Source organism: Myotis davidii, unplaced genomic scaffold, assembly GCF_000327345.1.
Source record: "Myotis davidii unplaced genomic scaffold, ASM32734v1 scaffold534, whole genome shotgun sequence".
NCBI classification, from domain to species: domain Eukaryota; kingdom Metazoa; phylum Chordata; class Mammalia; order Chiroptera; family Vespertilionidae; genus Myotis; species Myotis davidii.
In genome coordinates, this window is record NW_006286678.1 from 5,048,017 (window position 1) to 5,065,325 (window position 17,309).

At 41.6% G+C, this 17,309-nt stretch overlaps 2 protein-coding genes across 3 annotated transcripts in view; one reads left to right on the plus strand and one right to left on the minus strand.

Moving 5' to 3' along the window:
• The window catches only part of GNE (glucosamine (UDP-N-acetyl)-2-epimerase/N-acetylmannosamine kinase), a 51,205-nt gene extending 36,328 nt beyond the window's left edge, over positions 1 to 14,877 (plus strand). The window contains exons 6-12 of one of the 2 annotated variants that reach the window (XM_006758490.1): positions 1,171 to 1,258; positions 2,501 to 2,711; positions 6,657 to 6,786; positions 7,118 to 7,339; positions 9,147 to 9,329; positions 12,239 to 12,355; positions 13,141 to 14,877. In XM_006758490.1, the coding sequence (XP_006758553.1) occupies positions 1,171 to 1,258; positions 2,501 to 2,711; positions 6,657 to 6,786; positions 7,118 to 7,339; positions 9,147 to 9,329; positions 12,239 to 12,355; positions 13,141 to 13,376 (1,187 nt within the window). In that variant the 3' untranslated portion in view covers positions 13,377 to 14,877. The remainder of the gene's footprint in view (positions 1 to 1,170; positions 1,259 to 2,500; positions 2,712 to 6,656; positions 6,787 to 7,117; positions 7,340 to 9,146; positions 9,330 to 12,238; positions 12,356 to 13,140) is intronic. The other variant, XM_015560525.1, reaches the window with a different exon arrangement.
• The window catches only part of CLTA (clathrin light chain A), a 64,573-nt gene continuing 50,973 nt past the window's right edge, over positions 3,710 to 17,309 (minus strand). Inside the window, exons 5-6 of the mRNA XM_015560527.1 lie at positions 6,437 to 6,565; positions 3,710 to 3,943 (exon numbers count right to left, since the gene is read on the minus strand). Of these exons, the coding sequence (XP_015416013.1) occupies positions 6,445 to 6,565 (121 nt within the window). The 3' untranslated portion in view covers positions 3,710 to 3,943; positions 6,437 to 6,444. The remainder of the gene's footprint in view (positions 3,944 to 6,436; positions 6,566 to 17,309) is intronic.

A 17,309-nucleotide genomic window follows, 5' to 3' on the forward strand; every position in this document is an offset into this window, starting at 1 on the left:
AGAAAATGGTGTTGAATGCTGCTGACAGTTCAAATAAGATGTGAATAGAAAATTTAATATTTAAATTTAATATTGGTTCTGACATAGTCTTATGTCAGAAGCAGTCTTTGTACTTTCTGCCACCACACTTTATAAATACAGGCCCAGCCCTAGCCATTTTGGCTCAGTGGATAGAGCATCGGCCTGTGGACCAAAGGGGTCCAGGGTTCGATTCTGGTCAAGGGCATGTACCTTGGTTGCAGGCTCCTCCCTGGCCCAGGCCCTGTTCGGGGCTCGTGCAGGAGGCAACCAATTGATGTGTTTCTTTCACATCAATGATTCTGTCTTACCCTCTCTCCTCCACTCTCCCTAAAAATCAATGGAAAAATATCCTCGGGTGAGGATTAATAACAACAACGAAAACCACAGACCCATCTGTCTTTCCCTTCTTTATACTGGATGGTGTGGGGTGTGGGGTTTCTCTTGCCTGTCCACTGCTAGCCTTGTGTGTTCTAAATCACCCCTCCTGCCTTCTCAGGGACTTATCAGTTATTCTTTTCTCTTTCATGTATCTTTAGCTTCCTTATCATCTAAACATGTCTAAGCCTCGAATATCTTAAAACAATAAAAAACCCCTTCCTTGACCTCATACCTCTTTCCAGCCACCACCCTTCTGCTCTTCTCTTCTTAGCCAAGTTTATTGAAAAACATGGCATTTCACTATATTTACTCCTTCATATTGGTCAGAAACTACGTGGAGAGAAGGTGACTGCGTGAAAAGCTGATGGCTAATTGACTAACTGACCAACTTGGCCTGACCAGCTGATTGAATAACTGGCTAAGTAGATGGGAGGGAGGGCAGACTGAAAGAGTGGACATGCTAGATGACTAGATAAATGACTTGGGTTCTAGATTAATCCACCTTACTTATTTCAAGAAACATACAAAAATTTGATTGATTTTATTTGGGAATGAAGGACCCTAGTGCCCTTAAGTATTTGATATATGTATACTTTTGCTGAGAGAGCCTTAAAGGATAAACAGTAGAAAAGTTGATGTCTTTCTAAAAGAAGACTTATTTGAGACCTCTGGGTTTCAGGGATAATTATGAGGATAACATACTGCTAATTTCTTTATTCTTTGGATATTCCTGCTTCTGAGTCATCATACTATGTCCCTGGATTTTCCTAGGCGAGAATGTTCTTCATGTCCGGGATGCTGATACCCAAGACAAAATATTGCAAGCGCTGCACCTTCAGTTTGGTAAACAGTACCCTTGGTGAGTACATACTTTCTTTTTTAAAAGTGATTTAAAAGAGGAGATGCCTTGAGCACCATTTCTAGCTGTGGTCACTGTTTAATCATCCAAACAGCTCTCATTCTCCATCCCTAAGATCCCTAGCTGGTAGTGAGACAGAGCTTGCTAATATACCCCTTATTACTGTACCAAGGATTCTGATGGAGAATAATTTTATTTGTCTCAGTTAGTTAACATAGCTAGGAAATACTTCTTTAGCTTACTTTGAATTTCCATAAGTATTATAAAGCAGTATAACTGATTTTCTTTTAAAATAGTGTAGTTTAGCCTGGCTGGTTGGCTCAGCAGTTGAGCGTCAATCAAGAGGTCGCGGTTCGATTCAGTTCGATTCGATTCCAGGTCAGGACCCATGCTGGGTTTTGATTCCCAGTATGGGGCATGCAGGAGGCAGCCAATCAATGATGTTCCTCTCAGATGTTTCTATCTATCTCCTTCCCTTCCTCTCTTTCTAAAAATCAATAAAAACATTTAAAATAAAAATAATCTAATTCTGCCCTGACTGGTTTGGCTCAGTGGATAGAGCATCATCAGCCTGTGGACTGAAGGGTCCTGGGTTCGATTCTGATCAAGGGCACATGCATGGGTTGCGGGCTCGATCCCCAGTAGGGGGCGTGCAGGAGGCAGCCAGTCAATGATTCTCTCTCATTGATGTTTCTATCTCTCCCTCTCCCTTCCACTCTGAAATCAATAAGAATATATTTTAAAAAAATAAATAAAAAGAGAAATAATAATCTAGTTCACCCTGAAGGTACAAGTAAAAATAAAAAAGTCTGGCTCAGCATTTTAATTTAGATTACCCTCCTTTCTAGTTCAAGTTAATGAGTTGTCCCATGTATTCGAATGTTTTTTCCTGAAAATAACTTTTCCCCACGAAGGTAAAAATAAAAACTAAAAAAATTCATTGTCACAGACTGTTATATTCTGATATTGGCTTACCAAAACTAATTTTTCTTTGATAATATAGGTATTTTTTAATGGTACCTCAGGCTGGAAATAGTTGTATTTCAATCAACAATGGAATTAAACATTGCATTGGTGACATGTGCTTACTTACTGTGTTTGCTAAAGAGATCCATATGTTGTTATTTTCAAAAGAAAAAGTACAAATTTTATTACCTCAAGTCTGAGATTCCATTAATATGTCTTCAATATTATTTAGCATGTATGAGAGAAGCATTTAATTGGACTTTTTGGATATTGCAGCTCAAAGATATATGGGGATGGAAATGCTGTTCCAAGGATTTTGAAGTTTCTCAAATCTATTGATCTTCAAGAGCCACTACAAAAGAAATTCTGCTTTCCTCCTGTGAAGGATAATATCTCTCAAGACATTGACCATATTCTTGAAACTCTGAGTGCCTTGGCTGTTGATCTTGGCGGGACAAACCTCCGAGTTGCAATAGTCAGCATGAAGGTAAAAGTACTAAGATCTTAACTTCATATCTCATGTGAGTAATTGATTTTTAAAAAGTATGGTTGGAAGGTAAGACTAGAAGCATACATGATCGCTTGTAATCATTTGCCCACAGTATTGACTTTTTGTGGGGGTTTTTTTGTGTGTGTGGTTTTTTTTTTGTTTTGTTTTGTTTCAGCTTGTAATCATTTGCCCACAGTATTGAGTTTTTGTGGGGGTTTTTTTGTGTGTGTGTTTTTAAATTTTTATATTAATTTCAGAGAGGAAGAGGGGCGGAGAAAGATAGAAACATCAATGATGAGAGAGAATCATTGATTGGCTGCCTCCTGCACGCCCCCCACTGGGGACCAAGCCCACAACCCAGGCATGTGCCCTTGACTGGACTAGAACCTGGGATGCTTCAGTTCCCAGGTGGATGCTCTATCCACTGAGCCAAACCAGCTAGGGCAGTATTGACTTTTTGGATCCATTACAGTATTTGTCATTATTTTCCTAATCATTAACATTCAAAGAAGTAAAATTCTTGGGGAAGCCAAGTTAGGAGACTTAAGTTGACAATGGGAGACCACTTCGGCCCCAGACAGGGCTTTTGCCACCCAGGACACCTGAAATTCTGTATTTGGTTAATAGCTTGGATTATGGAGTATGCTGATTCCTTACCTAGGGACAGTGTCTGCAAATGTGACGGGAATGGTATCTCCTCTAGAATTTTGGTTGAGTACAGCATACCTTCACTCCCTTAACCAAACCATCACCACAGTGCTGACTGAGGTTGAGAGAGCCTTCATAAAAATACCAAATTGTCTGTGTTAAAATGATCTCTGATGATTTAACAAGAAAGAATAAACCTACCAAAAAAATATTTATTTGAAATATTGTTGATATATAAAGTTTCAGGAGTTTATTAGAAATAGCAAAGATTTTTTTTCTTTTTTTATTTGGAAATAGCAAAGATTTTAAACACAAAGTTGTTTAGGTCAATAAAGAAAAACAAAATATGATTTTCTCAAGAGAAGCCGAAGGCCTCCTTTATTAATACTCTTTACAAAGTTCCAGTAAGAGAATATTTTCTTAACATGAAGATAACATATTCTATATCAGTGGCCAACACCCTTTGTCATGGTGAAATTCTAGAGGCATTATTACTGCAATCAAGTGGAAAAGAAGGATGTTTCTGTAACATTATTGAATATAATTCTGGAAATTATGATGGGAATAAAACATGGAACAAACTGCAAAAATGGAGAATGTGGACAGGATAAAACAAAAATGTTATTTATAGGCAATGTGAATAAACAACCATACATAATTAATAAGCCAATTGAGTAAAATAGCTAGATATGATAAATATATAAATATCAATAACTTTCTACTTATATGAAATTGAAGGCAAAGATTTTAGTTCTCCTTTAGGTAAGTGAATGTTTCTCAACCCTGATTGCACAATAACATTATCTGGAACCTTTAAAAAATATATAAATACCTGGTCCCCTGCCCCCACCCCCAGAATAATTAAATTGGAATCTCTGGAGGTGGAGGCCTGGCATCAATATTTGTTCAAAGCTGCCTAGGTGATTCTGATGCACAGTGAAGGTTGAGAATCACAACTTTAGGTTTTATGGCACTCACTAGTGGTCTGGTGCACGAATTTGTGCACACTGAAAGGAAATTAATTAGAAGAAATATTTTAATATTGCTATTCACCCTTTCTCTATAATAGAAGTGTCAACCAAATTCACAGTTGACAATGACAGATGGAAACACACGTTCAATTGGCACCAGCGAGAGCTTTATATGTATCACGCATGCATGAGTCAACTTATCCTTTTATAGATATAGAATAAACTTGCTTAATTAGACCTGCTTTCTGATTTAGCTAACCTTTTTCCAGCCCAGTGAAGCACCCCAACCTCTCTTTCAGGTAATTGTCAGCAGCACAGCAGCAATATCAATACGAAGCAGGTTATTATTGGTTACAGTGTGAAATGTTTCCACTTGGCTATAAAGCAAGTCATGTTCCTGGGCTGAAGAAACTCCAAGGATGCTAGTCGCTAGGGAGATGAAGCCGGGCATTGCTACATGATGTCATTACCTGGATGGTCGGACACTTAGGAAATTAGTCTTTTATATATATATAGATAGATGAATGACCACTCTAACCTTTGTAAATGTATAAAAATCCATTAACAACAGAAGTGTGGAAAAAGAGATCTTATTCAGAATATCACAACAGAATCATCTATGAATAATCAAAACCAGACAACTGTGTGATCTATACAAAGAAAATTATAAAACTTTACTGTAAAATGTAAAGACTTAAGAAATATCCTGGTTGGGAATGCTGAGTATTTTTTAAATGTCAGCACTTTCCAAACTGGCTTATGAATTTAACATAATTGTAGTCAAATGAAATAATCGTTTAAATGAAAATTTAAAGAAGCATTTTTCCATTATATATTTTTTAGTTTTAAATATATTATTTATTTTATTTAGTTTTAAGTATATTTTTATTGATCTCAGAGAGGAAGGGAGAGGGAGAGAGAGAGATTGAAACATTAATGATGAGAGAGAATCATTAATTGGCTGTCTCCTGCACACCCCCCACCAGGGATTGAGCCCAAAACCCAGGCATATGCCCTTGACTGGAATTGAACCTGGGCCACAGGCCAGTGCTCTATCTGCTGAGCCAAACTGGCTAGGGCTAAATGAAATTTTTAAAAGTTTAACATCATTATTCTGAAATTTCCTTAAAATAATGCCCAAGTGAGAACAAAGACAATTAAAAACAAGAATAATAAGGAGGGACTATCCCTGATGGTATTAAAGCATATCAGAAAACACAGTAATGTAAACATCATGGTACCATACCATTACTGGCTTCAGTTATGGGAGGTGATTAAAGCTTAAGTACTTAAGGAAATTTACTTAGTTGCCTCGGTATTTAAGCAAGGAAAATTTATCAACCTGAAAAAGTAAAATATGACCTTTTAATGAAAATTAAGATTAGCCAACATTGACTTTATGCTTAAGAGAAGGGCCCACCCTGGCTGGTGTGGCTCAGTGGTTGAGTGTCGACCCATGATCTAGGACATCCGTGGGCAAACTACAGCCCACGGGCCGGATGCGGCCCGTTTGAAATGAATAAAACTAAAAAAAAAAAAGACCGTACCCTTTTATGTAATGATGTTTACTTTGAATTTATATTAGTTCACACAAACACTCCATCCATGCTTTTGTTCCGGCCCTCCGGTCCAGTTTAAGAACCCATTGTGGCCCTCGAGTCAAAAAGTTTGCCCACCCCTGATCTAGGAGGTCATGGTTTGATTTCCAGTTAGGGCACCTGCCCGGGTTTCAGGCTTGATCCTCAGTAGGGGGCATGCAGGATGCAGCCTATTGATGATTCTCTGTCATCATTGATGTTTCTATTTCCCTCTCCCTCACCCTTCCTCTCTGAAATCAATTTAAAAAATTGTTTTAAAAAAGAGACGGGGTGCTTGCTTCGGCAGCGCATATACTAAAATTGGAACGATACAGATAAGATTAGCATGGCCCTTGTGCAAGGATGACACGCAAATTCGTGAACCGTTCCATATTTTTTTGTGCTTTTTTTTAATGATGTCTGTACATAAAGGCAGTTCCAAAATAAAGAAAAACTTAAAAAAAAAAAAAAGACGGGTGGGGGGTGGGAGGGATGGTCATCAGATTGGCTCTGGAGTTGTCATTACCTCAACAGTCATATCCCAGACTGACTTCCCAGAAAACGACTTTGGTGTATCCAAGGGCTGGTCCAAGCCAGACAATGGCTCCCTTCTAAAGCAGTCATCGAAATCTGTAGAACTGTCCTATGGCGGTGTCTGATACATTGTGAAAAAGGACAAAAGATTCACTGTGTGTGCTCTTTAGTGAAGACCAGTGAGACAGAAGGTGTTGTTTCTTCTCTTTTAGGGTGAAATAGTTAAGAAGTATACTCAGTTCAATCCTAAAACCTATGAAGAGAGGATTAATTTAATCTTACAGATGTGTGTAGAAGCTGCAGCAGAAGCTGTAAAACTGAACTGCAGAATTTTGGGCATAGGTAAGATTGTGAATTACATGTCCAAGAAATGTTCATTTTGATGTATAAATCTTACTGAGTCCTGCTGCATGACCGAACATCAAGTCCCTGTCTCCAGGCCCTGTCTGTGGCCACCAACCAGCATTATGGGAAAAGCATTGTTAGCACTGTATATCTGGGAACTATAGATTTAGCTCAGGACTGTTTGTCATTTCTTTGCAATCCTTCGTAATATTTGTCTTAGGATATGTTGGGTGAATTAATTTGTGTTCCAAGCCCAGAAAGTTGGCACACTTTTCTAAGATTGCTAATTAGTTACTTTGCCTGTGTTTGTGTTTGTGGTGGAGCTCAGGTATTTCCACAGGTGGCCGTGTAAATCCTCGGGAAGGAGTTGTGCTGCATTCAACCAAACTGATCCAAGAATGGAACTCTGTGGACCTCAGGACTCCCCTGTCTGATACTTTGCATCTCCCCGTGTGGGTAGACAATGATGGCAACTGTGCTGCCATGGCGGAAAGGAAATTTGGCCAAGGAAAGGGCCTGGAAAACTTTGTGACATTTATTACAGGCACAGGTAAGAGTAGGGGACGGTTGCTTCAGGAGCAAGAGTGTGTGCTGGGGCACACCTTTGACACTTTGCAACTTGCTTGAGTAGGGCCTGAAAGTGAGCCACCCACGAGAGCTGCAGGCTGCTCAGGTCGTTTTTGAGCATGGCTGTGGCCTTCTAAAATCTCAGGAGCTTGTCAGAGCTATTCAAACCCCTTACTCCCCAAAGCTTCTCATCCCCCAGCTTTTCCTCCTAGTGTGTTTGGTTAGTATATTGTTTGCCCCCAGTTACCCAGTTCCCTAAGCAGCAAAGACCAAGTATATTTTGCCTTTAAATGCCTTTGACAAATGCTCCTTGTGCAGCCCGCTGGGAGAGTTCTGAGGTAGGTGAGATAAAGGCAAGTCCTTCGAGCTGGTCAAAATAAACCACCACAGTTCTTTAAGAATAAGGTTTGTTCAGCTCCCTCTAGTACTGCCATCTGTACTGGGAACGGGGCTACTTTTCAAGGCCACTGCCGATTTGTGTGTGTGTGTGTGTGTGTGTGTGTGTGTGTGTGTGTGTGGTGTGGTGTGTGGTGAGGGGTTGCGGGGGGTGGCGAGGGGAAGAGGCTGAGGGATTAATGGGACCAGAAATGCCAGGAAGCTCTTACTAATATTCAGATAAAGCATTCCCCTGGTTGTTGCAAACTTTTGTTTAGTTTCCAGAGTTCCAAAAAAGTTGCCAGTTTAGTCATTGCTTTAGTGGAGGGATGCACTTTTGGAGTTTCCTACTCTGCCATTTTTGCTGATGTCCCAATTTGTTTTTTAAATGAGGAAGCCTCAGCTAATACATGGTCTAGCCAGCATTTGATCCTAGATACGCCCAACTTCAACGCTTGTGTGCTCTTAAACTCTGCATTATACTACCTCCCCTTTAAGCTCATATACTTCTTCTCTTAGTCTTGAACACAGTGTCACAAGTCGGGCTATCATTTCCTGGCACAGAGCAGTTAATAAGCTGCAAATGAGAGGGGTGGGCGTTGAAGAATAGGTGCCACCAGAAGTAATAGATGGCAGGAAAACTAAAAAGCAGAGCCTGCTAAGGCAGAATGGCCTTTACTCCACAGTAACTCCCAAATTCCATAACAAGACAGTCATTGATATTCGTAATTCCTGAATCAAAAATTTTTAGATACGGTATTAAGAGGAGGCAAAATCATATTTATATTCTGTTTAAGAAAGTAGGAGGTATTTGATACCTTAGAAAGATTGTCTGCCCCCAAAGGAGGGTCTGAGACAAGGATTTAGGTGTGGGTATTTTATTTTGGCAGTGATCCTGGGAAGCAGGAGTGAGGGAGTGGGAAGAGAGTAGGAGGAGAGTCACTAGAGGAGACATGATCAAAGTTGTCTTGAGGGCAGTGGGGGCTGAAATCAACTGGAACCTCCCAAAAAGCCTGCAGAATACCATCCAGAATTGTCCACTTGGGTCTGCTGGCTCCTGTCTTGCCTTGGTTGAGGGTTGCCTCTGGGCACTGTGCTTGCATGGTTGACCGAGTTCTTTGGTGTTGGAGAAAGCCTCGGGGAGAACAATGGACAGTGTGCACTTGAGGTGGTCTGTCATCACAAGGTGAGTCAAGCAGATGCAACACAGGGTAGGGTATCAGAGGATCTGCTAAAATTATTTCCATCCAAGATGATTCCAAATAGTTTTGGTACTTAGTAAGTTTCAGCTATTAGGAAAGTAGGCACTGTAGAGAACCTCATATTCCCAAGCTTTCCTTAACAGATGAGGCATTGCCATATCAGTTTTCTGTCTCAAATGAAGAGCCACCTCAAGGATTGCTGTCTCTCTGTAGGAATTGGCGGGGGAATCATCCATCAGCATGAATTGATCCATGGAAGTTCCTTCTGTGCTGCAGAACTTGGCCACCTTGTTGTGTCTCTAGATGGGCCTGATTGTTCCTGTGGAAGCCATGGATGCATTGAAGCATATGCCTCTGGAATGGCCTTGCAGAAGGAAGCAAAAAAGCTACATGACGGTTGGTTTCTTTCTTCTGAGGGATTAAATAGCCAAATGGTAGAAAAATACTTCAAAGTAGGTATTCCAAAGGGGGCTGAGCACTGAAACCTGAGCTCTTAACCTTTTCCCTTCCTATAATACGAGTGGGGCTCTCTCATACTGAAGCTTCAAAGCTTCCTTAGTCCTGACCCATGTCAACACTCTTCCTCTGCAGGGGTGGAGGGGGACAGGGGTTCTGAACTCCAGGGGAGTGGGGAAGATGTCTTTCATTTTTTAAAAAAATATATTTTTTTTCATTGATTTCAGAGAGGAAGGGAGAGGGAGAAAGAGATAGAAACATCAATGATGAGGGAGAATCATTGATCGGCTGCCTCTTGCACACCCCCTACTGGAGATTGAGTCCACAACCCTGGCATGTGCCCTGACCAGGATCGAACCTGGGACTCTTCAGTCTCAGGCCAATGCTCTATCCACTCAGCCAAACCAGCTAGGGCTGTCTTTCATTTTTGTTTTCTAAGCTCCTAGCACAGGGGCTTAATACACATCAATACACATTTTAATGAAGAATTAAATGGAGGAACGTAGTTTAGTTTTTGAATTCTAAAAGGTCTATTTGAACTAATGCTGTTTCTAGATGTTATAAAAGTCAAGATGGTTTCCATTCTAATGCAAGAGGAAGTCATTTAATATCATGTCTCAGGTGCAGAGAGAATGACGGCCAAAAAATGTAGATGTATATAAGGACACCAGCGTTCCCTCCCACCTTCTCCATACAGAGAAGGGAGTGTTAGGGCGCTGTCCTAAGAGGTCAAGAGTCAGAAGGTAAATAGCACTAGTGAAGCAAGTCTGAATGGGCACGGGAACATTTCCAAGCTTGGGAGACAGTGATGTTGGTGCATAAAGGCAGAGTATCATGTAGTAAGAGGTAAGCCAGAACCAGCAGCTAATGGAGAAGCCACTGAAAAATTTTGGGAAAAGATACAGTCAGATCTGAATTTTAGATTCTTCACTGAATTGTAAATTTTTGTTTCTTGGGAGGAAAATGGTAGTTGAATAGAGGATAACTTTAAATGGGGCAGTTCTATAAAGTGACTTCCAGTTTTCTGGATGGACAAGTTGGGGTTGGGGATATAAGACGAGGAACAGGTTTTTTTGTGTTTTTTTTTTGTTTTTGGAGGAACAGGTTTTGAAGGAAGGTAATAATTGGGTACCAGTGGGACATCCATATGCAGGTGGAAATGCATAAGAGGCAGCCGGCTACAGGGGCCTGATGCTCGAGAGAGGACTAGGTTAGAGGTAGGGATTTGGGAATCAGCATGGAGGTGACAGTTAAACCTCCGAAAGGGAACTGAATGATTTAAGTCAAGAATGGAATCCTGCAAAACGAATACCAGGAAAGGGTCAGGTCACAGAAGCCAAAGTGGAAGTGTTTCGGGGAGATTGTAGTCTGTAGTGTCAGATGCTGCTCGTGAGTAAGAGAAAATCAGAAACGTTCTTTGGTTTTGGTCACGAGGACATCACTTGAAGCCCTGAAGTATTTTTTTCAACCTTGTTTTTATCACCCCTGATAAGGAACCTGCTTAGATGTTTTTTCCTAATCATCTCACCCCATGAAACTCTAATACCACAGATATGTTCTTTGTTTATGTACTCTCTGTATAAAAAGATTGATTGCCCCCAAGAATCAATTTCTGCCCCCTCTCCCCTGGGAGGGCAAATGCCTGTCTTAAAGAAATTCCATCAAATAGTGGAAGCAGAAGCCTAAGTACAGTGAGGAAGAGGGGAGAAGCGGAATCCGTTAGCACGGGCAGGTGGAAAGGAGACAGTGGAAATGGAAGCAGCGGTTGGGAATGCAGGGGAGAAAGGATGGTCCCTACAGAACGGCCCTTGAAGAGGGGGGAAGAGATGAGTGCAAAGCCTGGCAGAGGGTCCAAAGAGAGGGAACAAAGGAATGAAGATGTGCCTGTACAACCCTGCCTATAGTTGAGGGCTGAAAAGTAAAGGAATTCCTGCCTGTCCTTTATTTACCTGAGAGGTCAGAAATACGGAAATGTCTTGGTCAGGTGAGAGTGAGGGTGGGCAGGGGAAGGAGGTCTGAGGAGGTGAAGCCTTAGATGAGGCAGCTGTGAGGGCCCCCGGGCGATAGGCGACCACCAGGTGACGTTTAGTAAGCCGTCTGCATGGTTTAGCTCCTCTCATCAGAGCCCATGCATAGAGAAGGAGGCAAGTGGATCTGAGCTGGTGACCCGCAGAGTGAGGGACAGAAAAAAGGGACTATAGGTAACAGGAATACCTACTGTTTATTTACCATTAGTCTGGTCCCCATTTAACTAAAAATACTTTATGGTCCATTATGTCATTTAATCCCCAAAATAATCCTGCTAGGATGGGTATTAGTATGTTACCCCAGTCTCACAGAGAAGAGAAACATGGTGACATGAAGTGGACAGGGTTGTGCAGATCGTAATGACAGAGCTGGCAGCTGAACCAGGTCTGTGCTGTTTCCTAGGTGCTGTGCCTTCCTCCATGGAAAGCGGGGCGCTGGCCGGTGATGCCACATTGCATCTGGGCTGGATAAGGAGGGGGCGAGTACAGAGGAGTCTGATGGATTTGCTGGGGGGAAGCACTGCAAGGGCTCTGCTTCATCTGGAAGTGAGAAGTGGGAATGCTAGAGGGGAGGAGGCAGTTCCGCTCAGAACTGAGGATTTTAGTGAGGGACGTTTTGGGTATGTATAAGCAGGCAATGAGAGGGCAGCAGAGGCCTCTGGGGAATACATATGGATGTTGATGAGTGATGAGCTTTGCAAATGTGAAAATACTGTCTTCTCACTTGGGGGCTTGCTGCCCACTGGCACCATTGTAGTTTGGCCTCCCACAGGGCTGCACAGCTCATTACTGACTCTCTCCTCCTCACCTCTGCTCAAACAGAAGACCTGCTCTTGGTGGAAGGGATGTCAGTGCCAAAAGACGAAGCTGTGGGTGCACTTCATCTTATCCAAGCTGCGAAACTTGGCAACGTGAAAGCCCAGAGCATCTTGAGAACAGGTGAGTGTCAGCTCCTGGCAGCTCTGCCAAAGGGGACAGGCCCTGAGACCACCTGAGGCTCCCCGAGATATTCAACTTCCCTCAGGACTGGTGCTCTGGAGTGTTACTTAGAGGCATTTTTCCTGTTTACTGAGAGAAAGGGACTTGCCTTCAAGGTATTTGGCAGCATTGTCTTTTTAAGCGGGATTTTTTGTTTCTTAGTTTAGTTTTACAACTATGAAGAAACAACCTGTTCATTTTATAGGAAATTTAGAGAAATATGAGTAAGGAAGAGTGTCACTTTCAGTTTTACTGTTTCAGAGATATCAACTATTAACATTTCCTACCAGTATTTCTATTTTTTTATAGTTGAGACCATAAAGTACAGTACATATCATTTTATACCGAGCTTTTTTCCAAAGTATCTCATGACTATTTTCTCATAGTCAGAATAAATCATGAGCTTGGCCAGTATGGGTCAGTGGTTGAGCTTCAACCCATTAACCAGGAGGTCTCGGTTCAATTCCTGTTCAGGGCACATGCCTGGGGTGTGGGCTCGAACACGTGTGTGTATGGGGGGGCGGTGTGCAGGAGGCAGCTGATCAATGATGTTTCTATCCCTCTCTACTTCTCCCTTCCTCTCTCTGAAAAAAAAAAAAAAATCATGAGTAGCTTTAAAAGTATGGCTTCAGGTACTTTTTATTACATAGTGTGGATGCTCCTGACTGCTGGCTCTTTTCCATCTTCCTCTTCGGCATTTTTAATTTAGTTCTCTTCCTGAAACTTATTTTTTTATTTTTCTGTAGCTGGAACAGCTTTGGGTCTTGGGGTTGTGAACATCCTCCACACTGTGAATCCTTCCCTTGTGATCCTCTCTGGAATCCTAGCCAATCACTATATCCACACTGTCAAGGACGTCATCCGCCAGCAAGCCTTGTCCTCGGTTCAGGATGTGGACGTGGTGGTTTCGGATTTGGTGGATCCTGCCCTGCTCGGGGCCGCCAGCATGGTTCTGGACTACACAACACGCAGGATCTACTAGGCTTCCCCGGAGTGGTCACCGACAGACTCTCAGGTTGTCTGTTAGATGTGCATTTCTTAAAAAGCAAATCTGATATTTAAATTTGTTATTTGGCAGGTGACTTTGCAGAGAAGTTTGTGCTTTTAGTCTCCTCTTCCAAAGTCACCTTTCCCAACCCCCATTTTTGTAGCTGCTGCTCTTTCTGGGGTCATTTCAGCTCACACCCTGTAAATATCACTCAGTTTTCTGTGTCAAAAGGAGCTATAATAGCCTTAGACCTCTGCTTACTAGATCTACCACTCAGACCGGCAGGTGTTGCTTGGGAATGTGACTTTGATACTAGAGTTTGGATTATTAATCCTTCCTCCCTAAACTTAGATGATAGAAAGGGATCTAGTCGGCACAGAAGGAAATCTCACCATGAAAGCTTTAAGTGAACTTTTTAAAAAAAGTTTTATTGAGGTGTTTTTAAAGTGCCCAGTTTGATAAGCTTCAGTATATGTATGCACCTGTGAAACCATTCCCACAATCATGATACTGGACATATCTGTCACCCCAAAAATTATTTGTTATTACTCTCACAGAACCTTGAGCAGCTTAGACCAGGGATCTGAATGACAGTGGCCTTAGTGACCTTGTCTTCTTAAGGACAGCTGAGAACCCACTAGGACTTAGTCTCTGAAGGAGATTAACCATCTCAAAAGGATTGTTGCTACTGACAAGCAGACACCTCTCCCTTCAGTAGCCTTTCATACAACATTGAATATGGCCCTGGAGTGTCTATCATGGCAGTGTTTGTGTCAGACCTAGAGCCCACGTCTGGGAATCTGGATTCCGGCTCAATAAGATTCCATGCTTTCACGATTCAGAGGCCACGGTTCTTGCTGTCAATTACAACCTGGAAGAAAAACTAATAGCCACCACTTATTAAGTGCCTACTGTGTGCCAGGTTCTGAACTAGGTGTGCCTCAAATACATTATTCTAAATTCTTGCAGCCTGTGACATAGGTGTTTTAATTCCCATTTTAAAGAACTTCAAATTGTCTTAATGTTTAAACATACCTAAAACTATGTGGCTAGTGAGTCATAAGAGACAGGGTTTGATCCCAGATCCCCTGTGCTTTTTCTGCTAAGCTACATAACCTCTCATATCAAAAAGCTTTCAAAATGTGAATATATTCTAATTTACTGCAGGCTATCAAAAGCTTTATTTAATAAGAATATCTCAGTAGTAATAACTCGATTTATTCGTGGCATAATGTGTAAGCAGTGAATTGAAGCAAATATTCCTCTGTGCTGTGCAAATTTTAGGAGCACAGTATTTGAACTAATGATAGGTTTCATGGATACTTTTAAATGAGCTAGAAAAGCTTATACATATGTCTTTCAAACTGTTTTATTACTTTAGGAGAACTGCAAGGTTTCTATAATAATATTGTTTCAGTATTAGCAATATAAAATAAAGCTAAGTAATCCATATTACATTTGTTCTCCTTCCTAGTGGGTTAATGTGAAAAAAAAATAGATTAATTCTTAGAACTCTACCAGCCCGGAAATAGTCCAGGTCTTGGTTATTGTTGAAACATTTCCAGTGATTCCTGGGAGGGAAGTAGTCTGCTTGGCCATCAGTGTCTGGGGCAAGAGGGTTTACGGTGAACGGGCATCAGATGTTCCTTCATGAAATATGTAACCACTCTATACATCAGATAATTGCTTTGCTACCTAAATATATGAAGGATGGTACTGAATCTAAAACCAAATCTTAGTTTTCATTAAATTCATGGGGAGACTAATATATTCTAACATAATTATTACATATGGTTAATAATCATATCTTAATTTATTTTAATGTAAATGTTTTTGTTACTGAGCCAAATTCTAAAGAAAAAATAAATACACGTCCTTGTGGAAATCCTAGCACTTTTATTATATTGTTCTTAAATTAACTAAAAACACTTCCCTTCCCAGAAGAGATTTACATTTTTGCATTGCTTTCTGAAGGTCATGTAATTTCTTTAAGTCATCTAATATGGATTTCTTAACCAAAAGAAAAATAACTTTGATAATAGAAAGCATTATTAGGTAACATTTAAAAAATACATTGTGAAATGATCACAGTCTGTCACCATATATAGTTATAGCATTTTTTTACCCTTGGGAAGAGAGCTTTTAAGATCTACTCTCAGCAACAAATATGTGACACAGTTACTAACTACAGTCGCCATGCTGTATATTACATCCCCAATTAATTACTTATTTTGTAACTGGAAATTTGTAACTTTTGACTCTTCACCCATTTCACCCACCTTCTATCTACCCTCCCACCCCTGGCAACCACCAGTCTGTTCTCTATACCTATGAACTTGGTTTGTTATTTTTTAGATTCCACATGTGAGATCAGACAGTATTTTTCTTTCTCAGTCTGATTTATTTCACTTAACATAGTATCTTCAAGGTTCATCCATGTTGTCACAAATGGCAAGATTTTATTTTTTATGGCTGAATAATAATCATTATCCTATATAATAAAAGCCTAATATGCAAATTGTCCCCTTGAGCGGTAGTTTGACCAGGAGTTCAATCAGAAGACTGGGAGTTCGACTGCTCACTTTGATGTATGCTGACCAGCAGAGGGTGGCGCAGAACATGGCAGGCATTGCGGTGCTGGCAGCGGGCAGCAGTAGTGGTGCTGCCAGTCCCAATGGGCCCCGACGAGAGCGGAACCGTGGTGGGATGGTGGAACAAGTGAGTGGCGGCGCCAGGCCAAGGTGGGTGCGAGTGGGGGCTCGATCATCCCACTGATCACCCCATAGACAGCGACCAGTGGCAGCGGTGGCGGGTGGGGCTGGCTCCCCAGCGCTAAGGGAGCTGCCCTGCAGGCGGGATGGTGGAGCAGGTAAGGGGGTGACACCAGGCCAAGGTGGGGCTGCAAGGTTAGGGGCATGAGCTGGGGCCCGATCTCCACAGGCCACCCCGAGGGACCCCAACCGTGCACCGGGCCTCTAGTGTGTGTGTGTGTGTGTGTGTGTGTGTGTGTATTCAGCACAATTTATCCATCTATCAATGGAAACTTAAGTTGTTACCATATTTTGGTTATTTTCTATAATAATAAAAGGGTAATATGCTAATTAGACCGGACTTCTTTGAGGCGTCATTCTGGATGTCCTTCCTGACAAAGCCAGGGTGGGAGTGAAGCCAGCAGGGTCCAGGTGCCCTCTGGTGGCAGGAGGAGGGAAGCAGCCCGGTGCTGGAGGGCGGCCGGAGGAGGGAAGCCAGTGCCGGCAGCCGGGGGAAGGCCTACTCTTGCACAAATTTTCGTGCATCAGGCCTCTAGTTGTGAATAATGATGCAATGGACACAGGGCACATACAACTTTTTGAATTAGTTTTCTTTAGACACTTAAAAGTGGAATTTCTGTGTTTTATGATCTATTTTTAATGATTTGAGGAATCTCTGTACTGTTTTCCAAGTGGCTGCACCAACAGTGCACAAGGGTTCTTTGCTTTACATCCTCTCCAACACTTACCGTATTTGCCGGCGTATAAGACGACTGGGCGTATAAGACGACCCCCTAACATTTCCACTCAAAATACAGAGTTTGTTATATACTCGCCGTATAAGACTACCCCCTCTTCCGCACACCTTCCACACACCAAATAAAAGGTAAAACAATATCAGATTTGATTTTAACATTTTAATTTATATTCAAATGCTTATGACATGCAGGAAAACTGTCACAAGGCTGTATGTAATCAAACATATACATAAAACAGTGCAAGTTTATTACCGGTAAACATACCGGTAATTCACTAAAGAAAACACACTCTATAGACTGGTACCGTAGATGCTTCTCAGGAACACAGGCAAGCAGCCCACAACCTAGAGGGACTGTCAATGATAGAAGTAAGATAACAAATAGAGGTAGAGAGCAAGTGCCGGGCAAGTCCCTAGCAA